Raw genomic sequence first — 22,962 nt, forward strand, 5'->3', positions numbered from 1 at the left:
TGATTGATTACCGCAGTGAAGGGCTCCGCTGCTGACAAAGGTTGGGCAGGTTTGAGTACACTGATGCACCTAATGTCTTCAGAGGAGCACATCGGTCAGGGAGTAGATGGCTATGACTCAAGGACAAGTCAGATGCCAAGAACAGCTTTCAGGAACGTAAGCACACAGTGAGTAAAGACAAGCTGGGGAGCGTATGAGGACGAGTCTGGGAGGACGGACAGACACTAAGTGCAAGGCTGAGTGATTGTGATTTCACATGGAGAACAGTTAAATTTTATTAAAGGCTCAAAAATGTTCTGAAAGCTTAATGATGGCCTTACTTGAATTATTTTTGTTTCTCATATCTTATTTACAAATATTAGAAGGATTCCTTCTAAACACTTTAAGAAAAACGTGTCCCTCCCGGACTAATGGAATTGTAGAATTGATACGTTTCTGGCGTACTCCAAGAAGAAAACTTAAGTAGTACAATTAAACGTAAGCAAGGGTTTAGCATCCCATTGATGTTTAGAATGCTCTACCACTGAGGATGAGAGGATGGCTTTTAGCCTATTACCTTGCACTCAATCTAGTGGTAACTCTGACTGGAGAAAGTGTTATATGAGTTTGAGTCAGACTACCCGTTTCTTTTAAATATTTTCATGTATATGTGCATTTCCCTCTTTTTTTTATGTATCTCCATGAATCTAATAAAAGTTTAGATTTCTGAATAATTTATGTTTAAACTCTTTTGTTTTTATAGGTCTGAAATATACTCATATATACATATGTATGCACACACATATAGCATGCGTGTGTGTGTGTGTGTGTGTATGTGTGTGTGTGTGTGTGTATACCATTAGGGTGTCAAGAGCTTGTTATACACAACTCTGATATCAAGCAACAATGTGAATAACTTTTGGAATTGTAAAAAGTATGTTTAATAATATGCATTAATAATTGGGATCACTACCCTATAGTTCTGTGACCACATTTGCAATTCGTATCAATGATGGTGTTATATGGGGCGATTGAGTGGGGACTCAATGTAGGAGAGTAGGTTAGGAGTTGGTGGTAATCTAGTGAGATGATGGAGTGGATGAGGCAGATGCAGAGAGAGTGAACTTCAGAGATAAGTAGGGGACCACTAATATTTTTTGTGTTGCTCTCATATAAAGTTCCAACTTTTTGAAATCCATATTTATTCCTCATAAAATAAAAGTTTACTAAACCAACTATGTTCCACTGTGTCTAGGTGTTTCCTCTTTCAGAATTAAGAAGATTTTCATTGTGAGACAAGTGTTTCAAAATAAGAAAATCTTACTAATTTTATTTTTAAAATCTGATACTTTGAATGAAAACAGTGATCAATCTGTATGTTTCAAATTAAATTATCATTTCCCATTCAGGACTGGCATTAAGGCATAACTTTACTTAAAATTTTATTATTAATTTTTAATTTGGTAGATTTAATGAAGCAGAACAATTCATACACACACATACACTCACACACACACATACACACACATAGACAGACACACACATATACACACACATACACACACACATACACACACATAGACAGACACACACATATACACACACATATACATACACATACACACACATAGACAGACACACACACATATACACACACATACACACACACATACACACACATACAGACAGACAGACACACACACAGACACAGACACAGACAGACAGACAGACAGACAGACAGACACACACACACACACACACACACACACACACACACTTTAGTAGTTAGAGGTAAGGTCTCACTATGTAGTCTAGACTGTCCTGGAACTCACTACATAGACCATGCTGTCCTGAAACTCACTATGTAGATCAGGCTAGCCTTGAACTCACAGAGTTCTGCCTGACTCTCCCTCTAGAGTGCTGGGATTAAAGGCGTGTGCCGCCATGCTCAGATTAATAAAATATTTTTGTAGTCTTTAGTGCTCCCAGTTTATTTCTTTGAGGTGGATGGATTCTTAAAGAGCAGCAAAAGCCTGCTGGAACCAGGCCTGTTCGTCAATCATTCATATATATATATATATATATATATATATATATATATATATATACATATATATATCTTGAATGTGCAATTATTTTCTTAAAGGTTTTCTGTGTATGCATGTGTCCCCAAGTTTATATAAGTGAACCATATGCATACAATACACGTGGGCACCAGAAGGGTCAAGCGGTTGTGAACTGCCTAACCTGGGACCTGGGCACTAAGGCTGGTCCTCTGGAAGAGCAGCCAACGCTCTCAGCCTCTGAGCTGTCTCTCTAGTCCCGTGCTTTCTCTTAGCAGGATTGTAAACTGACCCTGAAGCACTATAGCTAGTTAATAGCCAGTTAGACGGTCACTGATATTTTTAAAAATGATGACTTTAAGGCTACACTGTACATGCATAAATAGGTATTAGTAAACCCGGTGTTACGTGTACACATTAATAGGCGTGGCGTTGCCGTCTGTCTCCTCTACTGCGCGCAGCTGCCATTCTAGTTTGCAGTATGTAGATGACGAAACTGAGGTACGCAGACGCAGAGATCTTTGAAGACTTCAACTGATGCTGCCTGACTCTATCACGTGTTGGTGTAATAGTGTCTCCCAAGCCACTGAAACACTGTTCTTGGACCCTGGAGATGTGGAAAGATGAGGTTGTGGGTCTGCTGCTGAAGAAGTTTACAGTGTACACGACTTGAAGGGCTGCTGCATGGAAAGGAAATGATTTCCATTCTGGGAAGCAGGGAGCATGAAGACGCTCGTGGTAGCTCATTCCCTGAGGCCAGAGGTTTTCCTACTGAGAGTGACTGGCTGGCACACGTGCTTGCAGAGCGGTGAAACGCTACAGGGATCTGTGTGGGTACTGAAAATGCAGCAGAGAAATGAATGCTTTAAGTAAAGACACCAAGTTCCACAAGGGTGGGAACCTAGTCCAACCCAAATTATCCTTGATTTTAGCAAGCGGCAGTGTGTTCAGCGTCAGTGCGTTTGACAAGACTGTGTCCCTACTTGTCACTATTTCTTCTTGAATTTAGGAGTATCAGAAGATTCCAGGGATGACTCGCGATGCCAACCAAACGTGCTCAGAACACAGTGCTTCAGGACTGACATCCACAAGCTGGTTCTAGCCGCTCTGAACAGGGTATGTGGAACAAGGGTTTTCTGTCTTCATACCATTAATAAGACTGTTAAATTGGAGGGTATAGGGGTGGGACTTTGAGTTTCACTTTTTCTTTGGTTTAATGTGATAGTTAGAAGTCATAATTAGAGCTCAGGGTGAGAGTAGGAACGTTGGGGTGGAAAATATACATTAAAAGAATGATAAGTACTCAACCAACAAATGCAAGTTTCTACCTGAGTTTGCTCAACCAGAAAGTCAATGAATGAGCCAGGCCTGGATGTCAGTCCCAGGCTGCCATTTTCTCCCTGATGGGCCATTCTTCCTTTATGATCCTATGGGGAAAGGTTTAACGAAAAGAAACACACCAGACAGGACACGGCTGTCTTCTCCGATGCCTGTGTATATTTTCATAGCTCTCCCAAGAATGAATTATCATTAGGATGATGTCAACAGAGCAACCGTTAATTATGACTTGAGATTCAACTATTATTGATCTAAACAGAGACTAGGAAAAGTGTTTGTTCAAGTGAGCCCAGGCTTTGGTATATAAACAGAGTGTTACAGCTCAAGCTGAAGTTAAGCTTGTCACGCGCCCAACGTCTTGCCAGTAAGAACGACGCGTGGCAACAGGATTCTTCTGCGAACAAGCCTTTACTGTACAGCTCTCTTGAACAGGGACAGGGGACAGGGGACCACGAGAGGCAAAGTCGCTCGCCTTATATACACAACAGTATGCTAATAATCTCTCAGGGATTGGTGGGGCACGGATCACCCCACTATCACCCCACTACTTGTCCTCCAGGGATTGGCGGAGAATGAATCACCTCACTAGCATGGTACCGCCCCTCATTAGCATATTAACGCCAACTGACACCAGGTGCAAAACCTGCGCATGCGCAGTACCGTTGTTCACCACTGGAGGGCGCCCTACAAAAGCTCTGTTGGGTCATTGACCTACGTATGCTGGGCCTTTAGAATTGTTCACCCATCACAGTGTTCAGGTATCTTTTCCACAGGTCACTGTTTGTCATTTCTGAGGAAGAAAGTAGATCTCAGTATCTTGACTCTGTCTACATGCTTGTGTCTGCAGAGCCACACACACCTGCCTTTTTGGCCAGGGAACCCAGGGAAATAAAAGTCAGTTTTCTGACGAGAGGGTCTCAGGTAAAGACTTTCTGATTCGCAGAAGCTCAGAGCAAAATGTTGAAAGTTTAAATTTAAGATATGTTTTATGAGCCAGGTGGTGGCGGCACCTGCCCTGAATCCAAGCACTTGCTGGGGTCAGAGGCTGGAGGATTTCTGTGAGCTTGAGGCTATTCAGGTCTATAGAATGAGTTCCAGGACATCTCAGACTCCATTGAAAATGCTGTATCGGAAAAAAAAAGTATTTTATTCTTAAATAAGAGGTGGTTTCAGAGATCATTTGGTTTGTAGAAAGTGTAAAACTCAGAGGAGGGAGAAGAGGTGAACACACAAAAAGATTGATCTTCATGGAAGACTTTAAAATTAAAGCTGAGGTACTCTTATATCCTTTATTTTTTCTTTGATACACTTTTATTCTTCCTTTTTTATCGGATATTTACATTTCAAATGTTATTTTCTTTCTCAGTTTCCCCCTCCAGAATCCCCCAATCCCACCCCCTCCTCTGCTTCTATAAGGGTGCTCCCACTCCCATCCACCCACTCCTACCTCACCGCCCTGCCGTTTCCTTACACTGGGGCATCGAGCCTTCACAGGACCAAGGGGCTTCTCTTCCTATTGATGCCAGATAATGCCATTCTCTGCTACATATGTGGCTGGAGCCATGGGTCTCTCCATGTGTACTTTTTGGTTAGTGGTTTAGTCCCTGGGAGCTCAGGGAGGTCCAGATTTATAGCCTTTATAAAAATTGCAGTAGTTTTACTTAAACTAGGTAAGCAAATATAAAATTTATATGAAACAGTCAATTTGCATAAAGATTTGCAGGAGAACTTGATAAGGAGCAATAAGTCATATAATATAATTCCAGTGGGGCAACCAAATGTTTTATAAGATGTTGGAACACACACTTGTGTGAAATTGGCACTGGAGGATGTGTGGTCCATTTCATATGATGCTGGCTTAAATATTAGACCCAAGAGAATTATGCAGCTGGTTTATAATATTCCTCAACACTGAAAGAAACATGATTCACACAGCGATTTCTGTTACCAAATTTAAACCCAGTTACTTGGGGGAAAAACATAGAAGGTTAATATTTATTATTTTGGCAAAAATATATACCAAGATTGAATGGAAAGGTAAAAAGTCAATTTTCTATGTACATATGTAAATGTTATCAACTGTAATCACATATGTAGATTGTAATCATAATGTGGATTCAAAAAGAAAAAAAATATTCCCAGGAAATTTGATAACTAACTGTGATGTCTTATGTCTATAACATCAACACTTGGGAGGCTGAAGCAGGAGAATTGCTGCAAGTTTAAGGGCAACTTGAGTTGACAGTGAGTTGTCGGTCAACCTGGGCTACAGAGTAAACAAAACACAACACAACTACCACCACCACCGGAACAAAATGGCAACACCCATTACAATTAAAATGGACATATTGGTCAATGATTACATTTTAATAATTTATAATATAGTATATTGGAACTTGTATATTAAGAGTCTAGATAAGAATGGTCATTTTTGCACCATTTGTAATAGAAACACTGACCAATTAAGGCCTTGCCTGGTGGTAACCCTGTACCATGGACAGGGACTTGTATTTTCCAAATGTATGGAAACCTTGGATTAGTATTTCATTGGGCAATAGTTTGGGGTAATGGTTGGTTTTAGCACGGAGTTGAAGACAGAGGTTACATTCATGACTTCTGGACAGAAGAGTCAGCTGTGGAAGCATAAGGCATCTAAGAACATTCCATCAGGCACTCTGGCCTGTTTGCCCTGTGGCAGTACTCAACTGAACCCCACCCCACCTACCCATTGACCTGAAACACATGTGTATTGTAGGCAAGAATGGAACCTATTGTTCTTTAGCCTATGACATCTGAGGAGTTTTACTGAAGCTTGGTTTAATCTGTGCTGATAACATAATGACCAGTGATAGATGACCATCAACTCTACTATACTATTTCCAAACTGGGCAATTCTGTGTAGCGGCATTTTAAATGTGCTGATAGGTCAAACATGATATTCCCTGGGTGCCGATTTCTTCTTTCATTCATGTCTACATCTTATGCATAGTAAGTCTCCCTGGAATTGGTATTTTTGCTGTTCCCATGTCTCCTCCCTTCTTTCCCTTGGTTACCGTCGACTGTATACTTTGTTCTTGTTTCTTTCGCTGTGCAGGACTTTCTGCTCTAATCTGACTCTACTCATCATGCCCTCAAGTTTAGAGAGCAAGCAGATAGCATGAACAGCTGGTCACACTGGGGCCTGGCACACAGCATGAACTCACTGTTGGCATTATCACCATCAGACATTGAAGTACATTTTGACCTTTGCCTACCAAGGCCTAGGACCTGGAGCAGTCACTTCTATACACTCTCTACCTGTTTTCCCATCAAATTGGGTGAAATAATTTAATTCTGCATTGAAAGACCGTGTAGTATTTGCAGTCAGCTTTAGGTGATCCGTGCTTTCTAAACTTGATTTTATTTTATTCTGTCAGCTCTCACTGTTCTCAAGTCTTTTGATCTAAGAGGTTGAATTCATCACTCCTTTTCCAACAGAACTTCTCTTAATGTCACATGCCCTAATATTTAGATGTTTTGAATCCTTTTGTTTGTAAGTTTATCATGAACCCTTAAAATGTATGCATCTTAATTTTTTTAAACTCACAGTATAGTCACGTGTGTTTGTGCCTTTGTGCAGGGGACCCAGAGACCAGAAGAAGGTGTGAGATACCCGTAGGGCTGGAATGAGCATGGGTAGCCTAATGGCGCTAGAACTGAACTCTGGTCCTCTGCCAGAGCAGCGAGTGGTCTTGGTCACTGAGCCATCTCTCCAGCTCTGTATTTGAACTCTTGAAAAGATTAATTTGGCTGGCTGTAAAACATTAAGGGGGTCATTTCTTTGACTGGATGTCTGAAGATGTTGTTCTAGTCTTGAGTGTCTTAGCAGAGAAGTCTGAGACAGACTTGTTTTTATTTCATACATTTCTGTGAGTTGATAGTGTCTCCTGGATGCCAGAAGTATTCTTTCTCTTGAAGCCCAGACAGTCATGCCATTGAGGCATATTTTGATGCTAGTTTTGATACGAGCTAAACACGTTTTCTCCCCACCGGGAAGTTTTCTTGAATTGCATCTTCATGAACATAGGTTTTCTTCCATCGGTTTAGCACTCTTCCTAGAAACTATATAATTGTCCAGGCCCTCCTGGGTGCCCTGCAGGGTTTGACCCCAGCTGAAGCCCTGCTGATGCATGTAGAAGCCTTTTGTTCCTAACAAAGGAGCACCCTGGCCGGGGCATACACCTGGGCGATGGTCCATTCCAGTTTTTTGTTCTTCGGTCTTTGTTCCTGGGGGCTTATGCCGGTCTTCCTGGATTTCTCCTCAGTAAACTTGGGGCACTCCTTTGGTCTTTTGTTCCTGAGGCCTTAAGCCGTTTTTCCCATTTTGCTTCCTGGAATTTTCCACTCTGTGAACTGGGGGTATATATTTGGTGAATAAAGCAAAGGATTTGGCTTCTCATGACACGAATGACCAGAGTATGTGATTTTTCTTAAACCCCGTAGGTTTACACCTGGCTCTCGGTACTGCGTCAGTGCGGGCACCGACAAATAATGTTGGATCTCTTCTGCTATTTAAGGGAACACTGTGAGACACAATCTGTTTATCTCATGCTCTCTCCTTGTTCGGATGGGGGCACAAATCCATATATGTATCTTTTTCTATCATGAGCAAAGATGGGATATATGTGAGAATGTGGAGAACGAGAGATAAAAACAAAACCATGCATGACCCCCTGAGAAATTGAGTTCCCTTCCCTGTGGAGTCTGCTTAGCTGGAAGCAAGAAGAGTCTTGTAATGTGTCTACACCATAAGATTTGTGATAATTAAATGTTGGTATATGTAAATTTATTTTTTACTTTTTGCTTAATTACTTCTTATTTAAAATTTTAATATAATGTATAATTTAAAATAATTTCTTGAGATTATAATAATTATATTATTTCCCCCTCTTTTCCTCCTTCCAGATCTTTCCATATACCCCTCTTTGTTCTATTCCAAATTCATGGCTCCCTTTAAAATTAATTGTTATTAAATGCATATGTATACATACATTCACATTCCTAAATAGAGCCTGCTTAGTCTGTATGATATTACTTGCATGTTTTCAGGGTGGATTCTGTGGTAGTGGATGACAATTTGGTAGGTTCTTCCCTAGGGAAGATCACCTCTCCAGCCCTTAGAGTTTCTCTATTATTTGCAAAATTCTTAGAGGCAAGTGCCTACAGCTTTTGTCTTTCCATGCGGTGGTCGCTGTTGTGTAATGCAATGATCTCACCTGTGGCACTTGTGTAGTTTAGAGCTGCAGGAAGAGTTAAAGATGGACAAATGAATGGCTTTAACGTTTCAGCACAGTGTAGAAATCAAGGAGTGGGAAGGCGGCAATTAAGTTGTTAGGGAACTTTTTGTCTCTGAGTGCTTTTAATTCAGAGTCATTAAGAGAGAAGTCTGATTATATAAAATTAAAGGGTAGCAAGAATATAGAGGTAGTGGGTGTAGACGCTCCTATTAATAGGTTCAGAAGGGAAGGAAAGAGGATACTTTTCTTTGCCTTAGCGCATGTTTCCTTTCTGGTGAGAATTTCAGCCTGGCTCTCACTGTCACTCCATGTTGATTGCATGGACAGATCCTTATAGCACTGACATCAAGAGGGCTGTGTTAGAGAATAGGATATTGAGATGACAGCAAAAGTCTTTCCACGGTCACACGGTGAGACCCCGTTCCTATATCTGCAAAAGTTCCTTACCACTTTCAAGTTGATATTACTCCGTTCTTTATTTGAGGTCTTCAGATTCACAGAATGTGACACGTTATCTACCTGACAGCAAAATAATGCAGCGTTACTACTCAGAGAAAGCGAACTAGATGTGAATAGTGTTGGAAAACAGAATTCCCGAGAAGGGGGGAGATAAGAGCATTTTGATTAAATGATACGGGGCATAATGACTGAGAAGCTAGAGACAGAGGGCAAGGCGCAGGAGAAGAAGTTTATTACATCCCTATACCCTGGGGGGGAACCAAGTGCTAAGTCATGGAGATCGTGGAGGAGCAGGTGATAGACAAACCGAGGCTGGAGGTAGGAGGCTGTGGGTAGGAAGGCTCACCAGAGCTCGGGAATCTGATCTAAAGTTATCTCAGCATTGTCCTGTAGCAGTGGCGGTGGGATCAGATTTGGGGAGGTAGAGACCATGAAATAAGTATTTGCATGATATATCTGTGTAAAATTCATCCCCGAGAAAGGTGTTGGGGTAATCTTTGAAAGAAATTCTGTAAGTTAGATGTCACATTGATGTAGAGGTCAGAGAGTATGGCCCAAGTATGGAGATCCAGAGATGATGATGTGATGATGATGATGATGATGATGATGATGATGTGCGTGTGTGTGTGTGTATGCGCCAGTGACATTGAAAAAGGAAGTGTAGGGATGTGGTTGCCTGTGAGCTGCCCATTTCCTCTCAAACAGCAACCACCTGTCCTTGAAAAGGACCCGTGTTCCATCAGGGTACCACATATCTCAAATTGCTAGAGGAAACCCGATTTAGGATTCTAATGTGGTAATTAGAATCCAGGTCTCTAAGATACTCCAGGCCTAGGTCTGTTGCCTGAGCTATGTGATTTAAGCTTATTGGCACATCTCTGAAGCCCAGCAAAACTATCACTTGACACACTTTGACAGGAAGAAATGAAATCAAGCCCACAAGACACTTGGGGTCAAGCTCACTTAGACCTTCCTGTGGTGAAAGACAGCACTGCAAACTGGTTAGGTTTATTTATGTCTTTGCAACAAAGTATTCCTGGTTTGGTTTCATTTCTTTTTCTTTCTCTCTTTCTTTCTCTCTTTTTTAAATTTCCATTTTGGAAAATTTCTACATTTAAAAATATGTTTTATTAGGTCTTTGTGAATTTCACAACATGCACCCCAACCCCACTCCTTTCCCCTTCCCTTGTACATGCCCTCCAACCTTGCAGCCTCCCCCACAACAGAGGAAAAACACTCACCGTGGAAGCTGTAGTGTGCCATCTGTGGGGCTCACTCTTTCTAACCCCAGTGAATTCAGTCTGGATTAGAAATGACCCATTGTGCAGAGAATAAGATACAAGTGCCAACTTTCTATCTTATGCATACCTGCAGCAAGTTTTCTATACCAGCATGGACTGAAGAGGCTGTCTTTTCTCCAATGCATGTTTGACAATGACATGGACTTAATTAGATTGTTGTGCAATGTGTGTATTCGGTGCAATACCTGACCCAGAGCAAGCACTTGAAGGTTAAAATGTTTACTCTTGTTACATACAATTAATTAGTAATATAGAAGGCAGAAATAAGGATAGCAATCTGTTCCCCCCATCGTCCTTTGCTACCAATGGCAGGTAGGAGAGCTGACCCTGAGGTCATCAAAGCAGGAGAGCTCCCCCAACCCCTCACCTGCTGCCACCCTAGGGAGAGCAGACCCTGCATTTCACCTAGGCAGCACAGTAGAGCTGGCCCTGGATTTAGAGAGTATAGGTGAGCTGGCCCAAGGTTGACAGTGTGGGAGGGCTGGCCCTGCCTCTTGTCTGCTTGGCACAGACAAGGGAGAGACAGAGTCCTCCCTTTTCTTGTCCCTCACCATCTATGGTAATCAGGAGAGTTGACCCTAGGTTCATGAGTGTGGGAGCATGGGCCTTGTTACTAACCAGTTGCAGCATTTGAGAGAGCTGGCCCTGGTAGAAGGGATATCTGGCGAGGTGGCCCCAAGGGCATGAGTATGGGAGACCTGGTGGTCCAACTATCTCAGATACCTCTCAGGCCCAATCCAGGGCTTTGACTTGGCCCATCCCAACATCTACCCAATGGACTGCCAGACTACACGAAGGGGCAAGTCATACAGATCCAAAGCTACAGGATCTCCACGAAATTGGGAAATAATAGGATATCTATGAGAAGTCCCAGTGAGGTCCCAGTATCAGCAGAGTAGCAGAAGCTAGAGTCTTCGTACCAGGCTAACGAGTCCTTGCAATGAACATTTGCAAGCAAAGAAGTATAGACCAAGGGGTAGACTGTGGGACACATTGTGACATGCTACATCTTTCACAATGAGTTTTTTTTTCCTCCATTGGCGGGGAGGTTGCAAGGGTGGATGGCAGGTGTGAGAAGAGGGAGAGAAAGAACCAATAAAAAGTAAAAAAAAAGATATTAATTTGTATTTAACAACATCATTTATGTTGTGTTCTTGAGGCTGAGTCTCATAAATCCCCGACTACCTCTATACTATCTAACTGAGGGCGACCATGAAGTTTTGATCGTCCTGCCTCCATCCCCCAAGTACTGGGTTTGCAGTTCTGTATCACATGCTTAGTGTTTTGTTGCTGTAGTGGGGATCAAACCTAGGGCTTTTCATGGTAGTCAACCACTGTCCTGTCCAAGCTGTGTCCCCAGATATTGAACTATGCTGTATCATTCTGTAACTGACTTATGGAGGCGTGTCCTAAAACCTTTCTGACAACAGCAAATATTCTTAAACTTCTTTTGATTTTTAGTTCATTGGGAATCCCGGGATTCAGAAATGTGGATTGAAAGTCATCTCTTCTTTCGCACATCTTCCCGATGCCTTAGAGATGTTATCCCTGCATGGAGCAGTTGACTCAGTCCTCCATACCTTACAGATGTATCCAGATGACCAAGGTTGGTACAGATGGAGCTTGGAACCATTGATCATTGTCTTAGTCAGGGTTTCTATGCCTGCACAAAATGCCATGGCCAAAAAGCAAGTTGAGGAAAGGGTTTATCCAGCTTACACTTCCACATTGCTATTCATCACCAAAGGAAGTGAGGACTGGAACTCACACAGTCTGGTAGAGTCTTCCTACCAGAATAACAAGTCATTGCAATGAACATTTGCAAGTAAAGAGGTGTGGACAAAAGGGTAGAGTGTGGGACACACTATGACATGCTATACTTTCCTTCCACAATGAGATTTGTTTGTTGTTGTTGTTGTTGTTCATTGGTGGAGAGGTTGCAAGGGTAGAAACCTGGAGACAGGATATGATGCAGGAGCCATGGAGGGGCGCTGCTTACTGGATTGCCTCCCCTGGCTTGCTCAGCTTACTTTCTTATAGAACCCAGAACCACCAGCCCAGGAAAGGCACCACCCACAAAATGCCCTCCCACCCTTGATCCTAAATTGAGAAAATGCCTTATAGCTGGAGCTCATGGAGGCATTTCCTCAAGGGAGGCTCCTTTCTCTGAGATAACGCCCACTTGCATCAAGTTGCCACAAAACCAGCCAGTAGTACACTTATTAACTGGATTTTTTAAAAATTTTTTTCCTTCAGTTTTGAGGTTAAAAGAATTATCACTGTTACTTTTCTCTTGTGTTTTAGAAATTCAGTGTCTGGGCTTACACCTTATGGGATGCCTGATGACAAAGAAGAATTTCTGCATAGGGACAGGGCACCTCCTGGCAAAAATTCTGGCTTCCACCTTGCAGCGATTTAAAGATGTTGCTGAAGTACAGACTACAGTGAGTACTCTCTAGAGAACTGGGAGCTTACACAATCTCCCGCTTCTACTCTCGCAACACTCACCATACGTCAACAAGATAGTTTAGTTAATTAAAATCATTTATCATTCTGTAGTGTTTTAATTATAGAAGGTGTAGAAAATTGCACTGACTGTAAAGATCCAGTGTTCATTATTAGATCTGAAAAAATAATCAGTGTTTTTTTCAGATTTGTTTGCCTTCTCTCCTCATAAAAACGCTGAAGGCATTCCAGTAGCTGATTTTTTTTGGTTTGTGCTTAGATTTTTGGGCAAATACAAGTTATTATTCTAAAGATGGCTGTCCTCTGTGGCTTCTCTTGAACTGCTTTTGCCTGTAGCTATTTTGCTTCTTGATGTTTTCTTCCCAGGATAAAGATTTGAAATAAATTTGACCAAGCTTTATTTAAAGTAGACATGTAATAATTGTCTTTGTGAGGACTGTGAAACGATGTAAGGTTGATTCAGCAGGGAATAAGAAAAGCTGTTATTTGGTGTGTAGATACCCAGAGTCCTGGCTGTTCTGGAAGCCAAGGAGGGAAAATTACTTCAGCCCAGGAGTTTGAGACTTGTAAAGTCGTGAGACTGGTAACCCCTACAGGAATACAATGCTTCATATCTTCTGCAAGCGTTAGCCAAATGAATAGCCCAAAACTTCTGTATGGGGTTTGGATTTTTGATAATCAAGTTTATATCTTCGATGGACCGCATGCAATTTTTTTCTTAACTGACAAAATAGACCGTACGAATAAAAACCAATAAATGATCCAGTTAATTGGTTAATCAATAACTAACCAATAAAGATATCTAGGCTGTAACCATTACATAGAGGTTTTCAGCAAATCACATATGCAGGTAAAGTGTTTTCTTTATTGTAGAGTACAGAAGACCCTGCCTTCTTAGCTCAGAGCAGGAATGCATTTTAAAATCGGTGTTTCGGAAAGTGCTTTACTCTAAACAGATGAAAGCCATAGCAGGATTGATTTTTTTTTGTTTGTTTTTTGTTTTTTTCGGAGCTGAGGACCGAACCCAGGGCCTTTTGCTTGCTAGGCAAGCGATCTACCATTGAGCTAAATCCCCAACCCCAGCAGGATTGATTTAAAGCCATTTAAGGGAAGGAAATAACTGTGTGGTCTGGGGCTCCAGTTACTATGGATTAATTCATTGCATGTGAATTTTCAAGTCTCCATAGCAGAGGCTATAAAAGCCAAACTGGGAAGTTCACTAAGCTCTGGCCAGTGCAGAGCTGTAAACAGTTCCTTCAAAGGTGCAGTCCCAGCTCGACTGTCACACTTGCACATCTAGAACCTCTTGTGAGGCTTTACGTGACACCTCCTCAGAACCTCACAAACTAAATGCACTTTTGCTCAAGTGTCTGTGTTTGTACAACTCAGCATCCAAAGAGAGCAAAATCATCTTGATGCACAGACAGACTGCTCTGATGTTACTGTAGAGGGCACACTGATCTCTTTTGAGTTTACTCATGATCTTCAATGCTAACAGCATGGTGAGGACCCTTCCTCGAAGGACTGCATAGGCTGAGAGGCCCTGGTCAACCTTGGCCAGCTTGAGACCCCTTTTAAGAAGCAATATTGCTGTTTGTATGAAACCGGACAGAAGGACTTGCCCTTTATTTTGCCTTTAGGGCTTCAGACAGTTGCGCTGAACAGCAGTGAGATCAGGAGGACTTGCTTGCCTCTCAGGTACAAGTGTATGCAGGAGCTAGTCCAAAAAGGCGGGAGAAGTGCCTGAGTCCATGACTGCTTCGCCCTCCTGAAGTCAAGACCGGACTCTTTGGATCCAGATGCCACCAGCTGTTCTAATCCCAAGCAACATCTAGCTTCCCTCTGGCAGCTCTGGTTTCCCAAAGGAAACTTTAATGGGCAAATTTGAGAGGATTAAGTATTTGAGGATGGCTTGCCAGCTAGTCTCTGTTCTCCTTGTCCTTAATGTATTCCTCAGTAACAAAAGAGGGAGACATTTATGATTTATTTCAAGGTTTATAGCCATCGAGTTCAAGTCTAGGTCTCTCTGTTTAGTTAAAAGAGCAAGCAGGGTCTTAAATATCATGCATGAACTGTTGTGTATCATTGAGTTATTTTGTCCGTGATTCATCATATCACTTACATTACTTTTGCTTACACTTTCAGGGATTACAGACGGTCTTGTCAATGCTTGACCTGTCCGTATCTTTCTCCAAGCTGCTAGTGCACTATTCATTTGATGTGGTGATGTTTCATCAGATGTCTTCCGGTGTCCTGGAACAAAAGGATGAGCAGGTAGGGTGTTGCTGCCTGTGGGCCAAACCCTATCCCTCCCTCCAGCTGCTTCTCAGCCTCATTCCTTCTCTTTCTAGTTTCTCAACTTATGCTGCAAATGCTTTGCAAAAGTGGCTGTGGATGATGAGCTGAAAAGCAAGATGCTAGAGAGAGCCTGCGATCAGAACAACAGCATCATGGTCGAATGTTTGCTCCTCTTGGGAGCCGATGCCAATCAAGCGAAGGGGGCAACTTCTTTAATCTATCAGGTAAATATTCCCGTCCTCACTTTGGGTTGTCTCCGTTATTACTCTTCTCCCTCCTCTCTGACATTGTTCCCTCATTAAAAGAAAAGATTTACTGAGAGAGAATATATCGTACAATCTGTGTGTTTAAAGTATGTAGTTCAGTCGTGAAAGACTGAGACAGGAGGATCACCAGTGAGTTTGAAGCCAGCTAGGCAATACAAGGACACAGCAAGAGCCCATCTCTGAAGGGAAGTTATAAGGATATGGGCTTGTGTTTGTGTAGTTGTACTGCTATTGCCGGAGACAATGCTAGAACATGTTCATCACTGCACAGTTAAGTCTCAGAAGCAGCAGCCAGTCCCCAATCCTCCCCTCCCTCCGGATGTCTGTGTGATCCTCTCTTTGGTACCAAGTAACTACTTGCTTATTTTGTCTTTATGCATTCGTCTATTTGAAATGTTTAAAATCACGATCTCATGGTTATGTGTCTGTGACTGGCAAATTTCCCATTACTTTCTGTGCTGTGCAAGCCTCCAGCCAGCACCATTCTATTCCCAGCTCTACCACATCAACTTTGTATTCTAGGTGTGCGTGACATGATGTATTATTTTCTGTCTTTGTCTGACTTATTCCCCTCATTTGTTAGTCTGGACTTTCATTCATCTTGTGATTCAGTAATAAGGTTATGGCAAATGAGATTGAGTAACCTATTTTGCAAATAAGTCATCATTATCTACTCACGTAGTAGTGGGTCCCTAGATGGACTACATACCTTTATTAGAGTGAATATTGCTGAACATGGGGTTGTAAATGCTTTTCAACATTTCATTTCCTTTGGACATTTATTTAGTAATGAGTTTACTGAATTATATGGTAGTTCTGTTAGGTTTTAGGGTTGTCTGTTTACTTGTTGATTTGTGAAAGTATCTTACTGACTGGCCTAGAACTTATTGTGAAGACCAGGGTGGACTCAAAATCACAGAGATCTGCCCACCTCTACCTCCTGGTCCTGGCGTAAAAACACTCGCCACCACAACACCTGGATCCTACTTTTAGGTTTTATTTGTTGACACTTCTATATGGTTTTCCACGAGGGCTAAATTAATGTACATTCCCACAAGCGGTCTCTAAGTGTTTCCTTCTTTTCCACACCCTTGAGAGCAGTTTTTGCTTTTGCCTTTTTGATAATCATTCTTACCAGCTAAGGTGACCTCTCATTGTGGTTCTGATTGAACTATTCTACTGATCACTCATGGTGAACCCTTTTTCTCGTCTCTCCTAGGCAGGTTAATGTGGCCTCTAGGGAAATGTCAAAGCTAACTGGATACTGTGGGTGTTTCCGGTCTAATGCTTCATTTGCTTGTTTATCTCTTGTCGGGGTGTGAGATACTCTAAATACGTCTCTTGTTTTGCATCCTCCCAGACCTTACTCTCCAATTGTCCTCCACACAACCCAAGTCTATTGTTGGAACCCATCTCTCTCCATGGTTTCACTTTCTTTGCTGTTGTGTTAACTTTTCATGGGCAGATGGAACAAATATCTATTCACTCCAGATGAGTCATTAATGATAGATCAAAGTACAATGCCATCAAAGTCTAACTTGGCAGCCAGCTAATGAGTTTAGTAGACTTCTTTACCAAGGATGTTTGGAGGGCTACTTAGAGGACTGAGGATGGTTCCCAAATGACTCAATCTACACAATCCTACCCCATCACGGATGACAACATGTGGAAGCTTATCACTGAGCATGAGCACCCACCCCCTCAGTAAACCTTCTACTCCCTACCTATCCTAGTATCTCCCAAGATCACTTGCAGCTGGGGATAGGGCAGGAGGGAGTAGTGGTTATAATCCCAGTTGAAGGTCCTGTGTCTGCCTTCAATAGTCTTTTACTCCATAACTATTACCAAGAAACTATTCTTGGCCTCAGGATGACAACAAGGTGAGCATGTCATGACCAGAGGGAAAAGGCCATATCTATGAACTTTTTGTAGAAACCACCTTCGTTTCAGAGTTGGGTATGTCTCTCAGCTCTTTGCAGCTGTGCTCAGAAGGTCTGGATTCTAAATACTCTAGTCTTTTCATTTACATAAAGAGTTAAATGAACTATTTTACCAAAATAATGAGGTGTGGGACCTAGTAGATTAAAGAGCATCAAAACAAAAGTCTACCTTCCTGCTGAATTGGGGTGTCAGTGGATTGCAAGGTTATAGGGTACTCAGGTTATCATTTGATCAGAGGCTGCTCTTTGAATATATCACACACACACACTCTCTCTCTCTCTCTCTCTCTCTCTCTCTCTCTCTCTCTCTCTCATGGTAGGCACTGTCTACTTGTAGAACCATCTGGAGTTGGAATTGTTGAACTCTGGAAGAAATGAGAAGGGGGGAAGGGGGGCTGAGAGCACCAGAGGAGCTAAGGGCAGAACAATTGTATCGGAGACAAAAATGTCTGGATGACACAAGTTTTTATTGTGTCTTCTCTATGAAAGATATATTTTTAATTGGGCTTTTGTTGATTTGTTTAATCACAAGGAAGGCATTGGGGAGTGAAGACAGTTTTCACAGCATTTTCATGAATGTCCTTAAGATTGGTCACAATTAATGATTAAATATCTTTGGAGACCCCAGAAATATATATTGGTAGAGATTAATGGACCTGTTTTCTACTGTGGGTCACGACACATTTGATTTTGCAATCTATCTTTGTTTGTGGTCAGATAGGAAATGAACCACTCTTTAAGTTACTGTCTTAGGTATTTTCTTCCCCACACTCCAGGGCCAATAGTCACAGATTAGACCAACAAGAAGAGTGGTTTTGTGTATTGTCCTGTATGTAGGTCTTTCTCAAAGTACATTCATGGGTTAGTGCTGGTTGTATACAGTCCTATCCTTGAGTGTAAACAAGTAGCTAGGCAGGGTAAGGGAATCTGAAAGAGAGACAGTTTGGTTGGCTAGTTCATAAGAAGTAAATGCTTTAAATAGCTGTAGCATATAAGAGGTTGCATGGTAAGACACTGAAAAGGAAGGTTTTCTAGGGCATTGTTGATGTCAAAAGGCAGAAGTAGGCTTGTCTATAGCAATATCTGGTACAACAAAATGATTTCACCTTGGAAATAGTGAGCAAGCTCTCCTGCATAGATCCAGTGTAAGAACAGGGCACACTTGAAGAGCTGTAGACCAGGGTAGGTGATGTTTGTACAGCATCCTGATCAACACCATGACTTATTGAGCCCTTGGCTGCAGGGGCAAGGGGCTCCTATGGTGAAAATATAAGAACCCTTGCCTGGAGGGGTGGGTGGCCCCTTAGGGAAAGGCTTCCGGGGCAATGAAGCCTCTAGGAAAGTTTAACAAGCAGTGATTGGATCAGAGAAACATCCTATAAAACAATGCTTCTTAATGACACCTTTTTATCTAAGTCACAGGACCAAACAGTAGGTTTGGGGGGTTGGGGTGGAAGAGGGGACTTGAGAAAAAGGCAATGCTGAAAATTGTCTGCCAGGCGAGATTTGCTATTGTCTTGACAACAAAAATGCTTCAGTAGTTTCAGACTAAGTGGGATGTCTAAGGGAAGGGAGGTCCTGCACCATGAAGAATTGGCTTCGGATGTGACCTGTGCTATGTGGCTGTGATCTGGTGCCTGGTTGTGGGTAGTGTGGATACAGGTGGCATGACTATGAGATCTGTGGAGGGAAAGATCACAGGGGCTGGGCAGGACTTGTCGTTCCTTACAGTAACTTGAAGAGTCTGGGTTCGAATTGGCATTCATTTGTTCTTAGCCACCCCCATACTGATTTTCCTTTTCTTCTCGGCCTTCCTTCTTGGTCAACGAAAGCACATAACTGGTCATCCTCTTCCTTCAAACTCCAATAAAAATATTTCTTAAATCCTTTCCTATACATCCAAACCTGAGACAAAAATCAAGATTTATCCCCGTAGGTCCATGAGAGTTTAATGTATGTTTCCATTATATTTTAGGTTTTAAATTTAAATTCTAAAATATTTTATATCATGCACTGTAATAGAAATGTATGGTGTTCATCTTTGCATTGTCAAGAATGTTGAATTCATAGTATTGTTTTGTGACTCTTACTCAGGAGTCTAAAACAAGCATTTGTCAACATGGAGCATCTCCATCTAAGTCTACCCTCTAAACCAATGAACTTACTGGAGTTATTTATAGGAGCATGAATAACTCAAAGACAGCTGCGTTATGGGAAAGCCCACCCCAGCAATGGGTGACGACCCATGACAGCTGTATCCCTGGAACTCCCAGCCCAACACAAAGGAAGGTCCAGTAGAGAGTCTTCGCATCCCAGATGTTGTCCACTATCGGGGACAGCCTTGGGGAGGGGCCTTGTACAACGTGTAACTTTCTGGCTTCTGAGATCTCCAGGTCTTCTGAGACTGGGCAGTTTTTTGGGTCCCATGAGCCTCCTTTCTTCCTTGAGGTTGATAGGAAAAGGTTTTTGTGGACCTGTTTAGAAGTAGTTCCCTGAGGGCAATTCCACTCTTTATCGGCAGGATACCAGCAGTCCAGTGCAATAGTAAACATCAAACATGAGTTAGTTTCGGTCTTACAAAAACAGCAAGGTTGTGCAAAAACAATTGGCACAAGTCAGTGGAAGTGGCCTGAATATCCCGAGAAGTTCTTTGGAGTGATTCTACGAAGTGAAGACCAAGGAAGACCAACGAAGTTTGCTTGGAGTTGCAATGCAAGAGCACCCTCTCACTGTTTGCGGAATTCTGTTTATATCCTTTCTAAACATCGCTCAGCCTCTCAAGTCTTTGTTTTCAGCAAAACATCACATACCCTCTCACAAGACAGCTTGCAGGAAAACATCACATGACACAACAGAGTTGTTAAAGAAACCAGAAATGTCCACTTGAAAGGGTGATGAGGCCTCTTCAAACCATTGATGGGGCAGCTGCAAGACAATTAGATTTATGCTAGTCTTCTATCTGCGGCAATAACTTCATTTTATTTCCCTGCCTATTGTAAGAATAAGTTTTACCATATTTCATATCATTTCAACCTAAATTTGAGGTATAAAGATTGACCCTAGCAAGATCCATTTTTTTTTCTGTTTAGCCAAAGAGATTCAAGTTCTGTGTCCACTTCCTCTTCTTTTTTGTAAAACTAGGTATGTGAGAAAGAGAGCAGCCCTAAATTGGTGGAACTATTGCTTAACAGTGGGTGCCGTGAACAAGATGTACGGAAAGCCCTGACAGTAAGCATCCAAAAGGGCGACAACCAGGTCATCAGCTTACTCCTGAGGAGACTTGCCCTGGACCTGGCCAACAACAGCATTTGCCTTGGAGGATTTTGCATAGGAAAACTTGATCCTTCTTGGCTAGGCCCTTTATTTCCAGATAAGTCATCTAATTTGAGGAAACAAACAAGTAAGTACCAATAAGAATGTCTGTGTAACTCCTACTTTAAGTATAGTCAATAGCATTGTTTTGAACCTAGGACTTAGTGCATGGTACGCAAACGCCATTCCACTGGTCCACTGTACAGGAACTAAGTCATCATGGTAGATAAGTGTATTTGTTCTTTTCACAACCTTTTTGGTAGATTAGAAGCATGGTGAAGCCAAAGTTAGTTTTGTCCACTGTTGGAATCTTAGTATCTATGCTACTGTTTTGCATATAATATATAATCACTGGATATTTCTAAATTAGCAAGGATGAGTTGGTAGTAAATTATACAGAAAGCACATGTTATATAGAAAGCACTTCACATATCAGCAGTAATTAAAGTTGTTCTTCCTGAGGACATTCTGCACTATCTTCTGATGTTTTCAATTCGTGTACTTTTGAACTTTTAAAATCTAATATACACAGTTTTGTTTGTATAGGGAAAGATACTCTGTTTACTTATGATGCGTTCTTAGACATCCAGGGTACAGATTTTTATGCATCAGGATATTCATTGAAACTATTAATAAATATTTTTAAAAGATTAGGGGGAAGAGAGAAATACAAAAAAGAGAATAACCCCAACCAACCAAACAAACAAACAAACAAAAGCATGGGATACTCATCCGGTGACTCCTTGGCAGTCACGTAGGAGAAGCATGCAGCAAATTTAAAGGTGGATGGAAATGAACCAGAGAGGTTCAGACAGGGGAACTGTGAGGCCAGCCTGGGCAATAATGTATGAACCTGTTCAAGGAGGGATTACAAATTTCACATTGTAATGGTGTTTTGATTGCTGAAAATTCCATTGGATTGTGTTCATCACATTTATGTGAAAATAGAACACTGTATTGGAAAATAGTTCTGCCAATGACGCCCCTCCTCTTCCCCCTTTCCCCTCCCTCCTCTCCTTCCTCCTCTTCTTCGATCTTCTCTTTTCCTCCCCACACCCCCATCTGTATACCAGCTTTTCTTCAGTGTGTGTCTATGTAGTCCAGGCTGCCGTGAAACTCTCTAAGAAGAGCAGGTTGAACTTGAAGGCCAGCCCACCGCTGCCTTCTGAGCCCTGGGATTATAGATATGAGCCACCTTGCCCATCCTTGTCCTCTGATTTCTGACAAAACGGCTTGGTGGCCCTGGATGGAGACTTAGTGTCCCCTCAGTTTCATGTGACGATCTTACAGTGACAAGATCTTGACGTCATCTTTAAAACGTTGACGTCATTTGGCTGGAAGATAAAATCACGATGCCAATTGGTGGTTTGTCTGAAGGAAAATTTTGGGCTCGCAGCATTGGAATGTTTCTCCGGGTTTATTTGACCAACTCACATATTGTGCTTTATGTGAGCCACGAAAAAATATTTGAAGATATCTTCTACGGTTTCTGTAGATCGATGGCGACTGCCAGCACATTTCTTCTTGGTATAAAATAAATATAAAATGTAATGAAAAATTGAGAAGAGCATTCATTGTCTTAGGGTTGAAATTCACCCTAAGGCGCTTGAAGGGGAAAGGGTTTATTTTCATTAAAGCTAATTCAGAGGCCATGGAGATGGCTGCTAACTGGCTTACTCCTCCTGCCTCGTTCAGCCTGCTTTTATGTAGCACCTAGGATCATCAGCCCAGGGAGGGTACAACCCAGTTGGCTGGGCCCTTCCATATCAATCACGAATTAAGAAAATGCCCTACAGGTTTTTCCACAGTCCAGTCTCATTGAGGCAGTTTTACAATTGAGGCTCCCTTCCTTCAGGACGACTCTAACTTGTGTCAGGTTGGCATAAAATTAGCCAGCACAGGTGTTAAAATTCTATCTCCTGAGCCGCTGAACACATTTTATTTATTACATTTTTTTTAGCATTGTTGTATTTTAGTAAGATTTCACAAGCATGACGTTATTTAATTTTCTATAATCCTGTCCTGAACATATCATCTGTTTACTCTGGGTGAACTGATTTGTCCTTACAGAGCTTAACCGGCTTGCAAGGGGCGTCACACATGTCTGCCTGGCTTTACAGTCCCAACTCTTCCCCGAATTAAGTTAGGTTCATGACTGAAAATGGCCACTATACCCAAGGCTCTTACAGCTGCAGCACGAATACTAAGATTGGATTGAAACCGAGAAAATCGTATGGCAAATATGCACTAGCATTGTACACAGT

The 22,962-nt window shown here is 41.9% G+C and overlaps 1 protein-coding gene across 6 annotated transcripts in view; it reads left to right on the top strand.

Annotated features, from left to right (window-relative positions):
• Lrrk2 (leucine-rich repeat kinase 2) overlaps window positions 1-22,962 on the top strand; it is a 160,989-nt gene that overhangs the window by 33,794 nt on the left and 104,233 nt on the right. For all 6 annotated transcript variants that reach the window (NM_001191789.2, XM_063263367.1, XM_063263368.1 and 3 more), the window contains exons 14-19: window positions 3,052-3,158; window positions 11,878-12,022; window positions 12,721-12,860; window positions 15,028-15,156; window positions 15,234-15,404; window positions 20,528-20,786. In NM_001191789.2, coding sequence (NP_001178718.2) covers window positions 3,052-3,158; window positions 11,878-12,022; window positions 12,721-12,860; window positions 15,028-15,156; window positions 15,234-15,404; window positions 20,528-20,786 — 951 coding nt within the window. The remainder of the gene's footprint in view (window positions 1-3,051; window positions 3,159-11,877; window positions 12,023-12,720; window positions 12,861-15,027; window positions 15,157-15,233; window positions 15,405-20,527; window positions 20,787-22,962) is intronic.

This window comes from Rattus norvegicus, chromosome 7 (assembly GCF_036323735.1).
Source record: "Rattus norvegicus strain BN/NHsdMcwi chromosome 7, GRCr8, whole genome shotgun sequence".
Lineage (NCBI taxonomy): Eukaryota > Metazoa > Chordata > Mammalia > Rodentia > Muridae > Rattus > Rattus norvegicus.